This window comes from Xiphophorus maculatus, chromosome 15 (genome assembly GCF_002775205.1).
Source record: "Xiphophorus maculatus strain JP 163 A chromosome 15, X_maculatus-5.0-male, whole genome shotgun sequence".
Taxonomy (NCBI): domain Eukaryota; kingdom Metazoa; phylum Chordata; class Actinopteri; order Cyprinodontiformes; family Poeciliidae; genus Xiphophorus; species Xiphophorus maculatus.
In genome coordinates, this window is record NC_036457.1 from 5,454,578 (window position 1) to 5,461,430 (window position 6,853).

General features: G+C 35.1%; 1 protein-coding gene across 1 annotated transcript; it reads right to left on the minus strand.

Moving 5' to 3' along the window:
- Window positions 1-964: 964 nt before the first annotated feature.
- On the minus strand, window positions 965-4,702 carry abracl (ABRA C-terminal like). The gene is made up of 3 exons (XM_005805161.3): window positions 4,593-4,702; window positions 4,046-4,111; window positions 965-2,708 (listed from the first exon to the last, which is right to left on the minus strand). Exons 2-3 carry the CDS (start codon window positions 4,104-4,106, stop codon window positions 2,524-2,526), a joined length of 246 nt encoding a protein of 81 aa, XP_005805218.1. The 5' UTR covers window positions 4,107-4,111; window positions 4,593-4,702; the 3' UTR covers window positions 965-2,523.
- Between the last annotated feature and the right edge of the window lie 2,151 nt (window positions 4,703-6,853).

A 6,853-nucleotide genomic window follows, 5' to 3' on the forward strand; every position in this document is an offset into this window, starting at 1 on the left:
AACACAATGAGGATGTGTGTGAGTTGGTAACAGGGTGAAGAGGATCAGCTTTGTGTTCAAGGACAGGCAGCATCACCTCATTGTTTTGTTCTTATGTGAAATACATGTTGGTTGTGTAATAAATAACGAAAAAGTTTTGTGAATGAAGTTGAGAGTTAATATCAAAACTTGTTTTTATTCTTTGTCTGCTTATCTTTAAAGCAGAGAAAGAATAATTTTTCCAGCGAATAAAACTGAAACATCGACAAGCTAACGAGCTAAAGAGCGAAGTTTAGCTGAGCATATTTTTAAACTGCTCAGTTTAAAAATATTGTAATTTTTAAACTGAGCAGTAATTTTACATCCATGCAAACTCAAATGTAATATTTAAAACTTGAATACATAAAATCAGTTATTTAACAATGTGAGGTGTTGTTTAATTTATTTTTAACATTGTATTTTAATACATTTATGCTAGGGTTGCCCAAGTCTAGTTTTCCAGACCTATCACTCTGCAACTTTAGATGCGTTCTTTCTCTAACACACCTGGATCATTGACTCATTCATAGGCCTCTAAAGAACCAAGTTGCTGCTAATGAGGGAAGTCAACTTTTTGTCTGGGGTATGTTTTAGCAGGGACGCATCTAAAAGTTGCAGTCTGGAGGACTGCACTTGGGCATTCCTGATTGATACCGTCAATGTGGCCCTTTGAGGGTGGCCAATATGCTGAAGTGGCCCTTGGTGAAATTGAGTTTGACACCCCTGCTCTAATGCAACATGGTGCAAGTATTTCTAATCCCTTAAATGACCAAAATCTCCTCTGATCCATACCAGAGGATTTAAGAGGCCAGAAGCAATTTATGAAAACAAAATCCACTATTTTTTTTACCAGTAGTATTTATTTTCATGTGAAAGCAACACTTTTAACACATGAAGCCATTTCTAAATTAATTCAGATTCAAGAAAAAGAATCACAACTCAAGTCTTCAAGTGTAAAGACTTTTATTTTGTTCCACAGCAGAACCAACTTCAGTTCTGTTGGTAGTAATGATGGAGCCAAACATACAGTAACGTCGCATTCAAGCGGACACAAGCAGCAGCATCATTCCCACAACTTTTAAGACGTTTCGGTTTCGTTCACTTTGATAATGTCTCCGCTTTTCTGGATTTGTTTTTTTTTTAGCTGTTTTTGTCAACTAGTAAACATCAAACTGAACCAAAACCAGAACGCAAAAAAGTGGTGAAGTCGATAGAACAGCAGAGAAACAGGTCGTGTAAAACTTGCAGATCAGGGAGCTTTCATAATCCTTCTCCATTACCTTTACAAACTTTTGTGCAACTGTTTTAGACAAATAAAAAAATAAGGAATAAGATGAAATCAAATTTTATTTAAGGATTTATTTCCAAAAAATTTCTTGAGCAAGGATTTCAGAAAGTAGTCACACCTGATCCAAATGTTTCATTGGACCAACAGCACAAGATTAATATCATAAATCTCAATTTATAACACTAAATAAAGCCATGGGACAGTTATCAAGCACATTTTTGGTCCTGAGAATCATTATAAGTACATTTTCCACCACTTAAGGCTGCACAAGAAATACATTCTCCATTTGTTCATTACAAGTTCCTGCAAAAAAAAGGCTGTTTTTCTAAAAAGTTGTTTTTCTTTTGGGAGAAAATTCATTCGTGACATTTTAAAAAAACTTTTTTTGTTGTAATGAGTCAGAAGAGCAGTACTGAAATGCACTTTTAACTTTCCTTGTGGTCAAAGTTTGTATAAAAAGTCGCTGTGCTTTGAACGCCGTGTTTGAAAGTCCACAGGAGGTAGTAGAAGCGGCGCATGTAAACAGTAAGCAGAACCGCCGTTTGGTTGAAGCAACGCTGGGATTTATACAACAGATGATGCACAGGATTTTTCAGATCTGATGGGAAAACAGCTGCCTTTAGAGAACAAGAAGTCAGAACTATAAACAAACAGGTTTTCTAAGCATGGAAATGCTCAAGAAAGGCATCTGGTTGGGATTTACAAACTTTATCCAAAAAAAGGCAACGAAAGATGACATAACCTAAAAAATAAAGATATATTACATTCTTGGTTTGTGCATTTTTAATGTTAAATCTGTAGTATGTATTCCTGAATTATAGTAAAAGATGTTTCTGTACTTAGCAGGATCAGACCGTAACAAGACAGTGTGGAAGTCTGAAGCAGAAAGTTAATTTTCCAAATTGAAACATGCATCTTTTAAGATTTTGGAAACTTTATAGCTGAAGGGATAAAATGTGCAACAAACAAAATATAGAAATATTTGTCCGAAGAACCGAAAACACTCCAGAGCTGCTTTAGAGCTTAAACAATTTGGCACACTGAAGTGAAATAATATAGAAATGCCAGCAAAATGTGATTGAATTTTAGTTTAACGGACCTGCAAACGAAAAAGAAAGAGAAAAACTTGGACAGATGTGCCGCAGGGACGCAGCGCTCTCAGAGGTTTCAATCAGACCCTCGGCTCATTAAAGGGTCGTTAAATTCAAAATTTGGCTTCATTCCTCCAGCAGGACGACGTCCACGTTGTCATGGACGCCCTGCAGGAGCAGCTCGCCCTGGAAGTCGATGATCTTCTGCTTCTTGGCCGCCTTCAGCGTCCCCACCAACGCCTCGAAGATGTTGGCGCAGCGGTCGTCGCTAAATAAGACGCCGAACTTCACACTGGTCTGACCTTTGTCATCTGGAAGAAAGTTGGTACAAAAGATTTTACAGGTAAACATGATGGAATATTGAAAAATACAGTGAATAACAAAAGTGTTTTAAGCTTTTTTCATCCTGTCTCTTGTTATAAACACAAACGTATATGTATTTCAATGGGATTTTATGTAATAGATCATCACAAAATGGAAAGCAGCAATCAGAGAATTGGAACTTTTTGGCTTACAGTCAAAACTTCCTGTTTAGTGGAAAACCAAGACTACGTATTGTCCTGAACACACCATAAACATGGCAAGACGTGGCAGTGGCAGCGGCATGTTGTGGGAAGTTGAATGAAACTGAATAAAGAATAAAGGGTAAAAATGTGTTGGAGGTAAAAGACTTTAGAATGAGGCAGAAAAAAAGCCTAATATAAAACCAGACATGCAAAACAATGGCCTGTATTAAAGCATATTCATGTCCTAAAATGGCCTAATCAAAGTCAAGACTTGAATTAAATTAGAAATCTTTGTCATGACATGAGAATTGGTGTTTACAGAAACTATTTTGCTAAAAGTAATAGTAGGAGTTATGGCATTGTTTATCTTTTATTGTGATAAATTTTTTATAAGGATTTTGATTTATTGTCATCACTATAAATTCCAATTAATGATGTTTAAAACCCCACAACACTGTCTGTAGTGCTTTATTATTTTGTTAACTATTTTTCTCCATTGTTTGTTCAATGAAACTATGAATAAATATCAATGGCGTTTGCAGTCACAGCAATACAGTTACGTAAAAACAAAGTAATTATGATTATGACTTTTGTTTTTAACAAAATACTGTGATAAAACTTCAAATCCATATCGTTCACCACTGCAGGGTAAAATTAGGTGCTGGAGTTCTGCCTTGGTTGCTAGGTAACAGGCTGGAATTAGCCGGGGTTGCTAGGTAACGCGCAGTGATCTCCCAATGTGACTTTTGAAACGGCTCATTTAAAGTACTAACTTATGACCAAAGAACAGTTAAGTGTTGATTTTTTTTAACTCTAAAAATGGGGGATGAATACAAATGCTTGATACACTTCTTCCGCTTTATAAATTCAGGTTTTTGTGTTAATCTCTCACACAAAACCGTAATGAAATACAATGACATTTGTGATTTTAATATGACAAAATGCATAAACGCCACATGCTTTACAGCTTAAGGCAAATAACTGACTAACTGGGTCAGTAAGTCGATCAAACAATCTTATCTCATTATGTTTGCTAAGTCTAGGAGTTGAGTGTTATATTATTTAACTTATTGTTTGATATAGCAAACAACTTCCAGACGCAAGACATCAACGTCCTGGCAGGAATCCCAGTCTGGACTCACTTTTGCAGCCAAGTCGCTGAATTTCCTCCACAAGCAAACTTATTTCATGAGACACATTCATTGTTGCTGAAGGGGGAAAAAACACACAAAAAGAAAATAGATTAGTGAAAAAAACATGAATAAATTTGATTAGATGTTTATAGGTGTGGATATGAGACATGAAACGCCCAGATCAGCGCTACTGCAGACTGCAGAGCTGAGATCAACGTTAACGAGCACCTGAACTAACCAGGGCGGACTGTCACTAATGCGGAAATACAGGATTAGCACCCACAGCTAGCCAACACAAGAAACAAATTCATATTTTTGCTCTTTAATTATCAAAGGTAAATATTAATTTTAAGGCGCGGTTTCATTTCCCAACCTGGTCCATTTTATTCCGTGACTTCCGGGTGCAAAACACGGATTTCTCCGCTCAGTACCTCAGACAAATGATCTGCCGGTGCGGATAAAGGAGTTTTCTTTTCCCTTTTCTGTCGGCTGAACTGATTTTAAAATGTTTACACATAACAACCCCTAAACATGACAGTAGTAAAAGGAGCTTTACCTTTTTAGGTGTTGTGCGTTTTCCGGTAAGGAGATAATGTAGGACTTTCTGAAGAGTCGGGACCCGGTAAGAATGACGTTGCGTTCAGCGGGTGCTCGGAATTTCTGCTTCTTGAAATCAAGTACAAAAAATGTGGTTTGTTTTTTTACATTTTTATCTGTTTATTTATCTGGGAACATATACAAAAACCTCTAAGTTCAGTGATAAACTATGTACTACGCTACAATGTAGCTTTTCCCGTCTCCAATCCCAGTGCCAGGAAAAAGTAAAATCAAGAAGAAATGCAACAAATTGAAATAAATTTGCTGACTGAAGCGCTATAAAGAACCTCATAATGCTGACTTGCGTAAATTTAGCTACTCTTCACTGAAAAGCGTCAAAATGAATCTTCTTTAATGGTTTGTTTCCATTCCGGACCGAATGTAACATGAAAGCATCACGATAACGGGCTGTAATGATGGGAATTCCGTCTCCTTTTAAGGATCCAAATCATTTGATTCAGATCTTCCGTGTGCGAAACATCAGTTGGAGTGCTACTCTGTCCTAAAAAGGCAGATTTTAATATTTATTGAACCAGGACTGGTCAATCTGAACAGTCAGAATTAGAAGGATTCTGATGGGAATAAGTAAAGAGCTAGCATATTTGGCCGGCTCTGTCACAGCAGACACATCACCACTCATCTGACTTCATTGTGACACACAGGATGTGATCATTTCACGATCTCTGGTTCATAATGGGTTAAAAGTTGGTTAAGTCTCATATTTATGCATTTGTCAACAAGACACATATTATTTTTATTAAGAAAATTGTATTACTGTAATACTTGATTTTTTTTGGCTACGAATTACTTTACACTGTTTAATCTGAAAATTTTAACTGTATACATTTCCATCTTGAATGAAAGTTCTAATCTATTTGCATATTTTCATGCTCAAAATGTGGCTTAATTTAATTATTTCACAATTGCCCTTTTGCATTTGCGTTATGGTTTGTTCATCATACCAGAATTGCTACATCAAAAAGTTAAACACGTTAGGTTAGGTAATCCTGTTTTTTGTTGTTCTGAAATAATTTTATAAAAACAGACAAAAATCCAGCATAATATTTATTTTCCATACTAATTATAAAGTTAAGAGGAAAGCTACACTTTTTATTCTGAAATTACTCATCCGGGGTCCCTGCAGGCCAAACAGGAGACCAGTGACATTTGGAAACGTCAAGTTAAAGAGTAACATGCATAAAGCCAGGGTTCATACCGGAAGTCGGCCCATTTTCCTTTCAAAACAAAAACCTTTTCATTTATTTTTATATATTTTGTTTAATTTGTTATATTTACTCAGATCTGTTTAATGTTACCAGAAAAACACAATGAAGGAGATGTACTGCCAGGGCCGGCCCAAAGTTATATGGGGCCCAAAGAAGAATTTGATTTTGGAGCACCACATCACTACCACATTTATTAATTATTTAAACATTTGTATTATTCACCAAATCATGCTTTACTGGTAACAGCTGATCCAACATTAGCACTTTAAGAACTTTTTGTGTGAATATTTAAAGTATGATGGCAAATTAGGGTTGCAGGACAAGTCTGTTTCTATTTCTATGTCTATTCTATTTAGTTATTTATGATTTATCTGAATTATTAATTTGGTATGGCCATTTTTAATTCATTGTACTTATATAAAATCATGAAAATTTGTCATTTACTTGTCAAGATTTATTTGGTAAACAGCATGAAATATTACAGACATAATTTCTACAGAAGCTGAAGAAATTATATTACTCAAAGTAGATTACAATTGTTTTGTTTGCATGACCATAACTGTTTGTAACTTCCTAAGGTTTTATGTAAACAAAACATAACAGCTAATTAGCACCATTGTACTTAGAAAAAAGGAGTAAATTTCTACCAAAAAGTTAGGCATTATGAGATTAATCTCGAAAATTTTCTAGAAAAACTTGAAAATTTCTGAGTTTGAAAACTCAAAAGATTTGCTGGAAAAAATCAGAAGTTTTGAGACTTATCTTAGAAATTTGTGTGGAAAAAAACATGGTAATTTTTATGTTTGAAAAGTTGAAAAAATACTAGAGAAAAGGCTGAAAAATTGAGATTAATTTCAGAAATCATTATTTTTTAATTTCTTAATTTGAAAAGTTGGACATTTTCGACTTGAAATTTTCTAGAAAATTTCTGTTTTTTCTAGCAAAGTTTCGACTTTTCAAACGCAGACATTTCTACGTTTTCATCTAGAAAATT

Bases quoted from the DNA above. Each gene is read 5' to 3' on its own strand.
- abracl (XM_005805161.3), bottom strand. From the start codon at position 4,106: ATGAATGTGTCTCATGAAATAAGTTTGCTTGTGGAGGAAATTCAGCGA. The intron at 2,709-4,045 runs GTGAGTCCAGAC...ACTTTCTTCCAG, and splicing joins TCAGCGACTTGGCTGCAAAA to ATGACAAAGGTCAGACCAGT.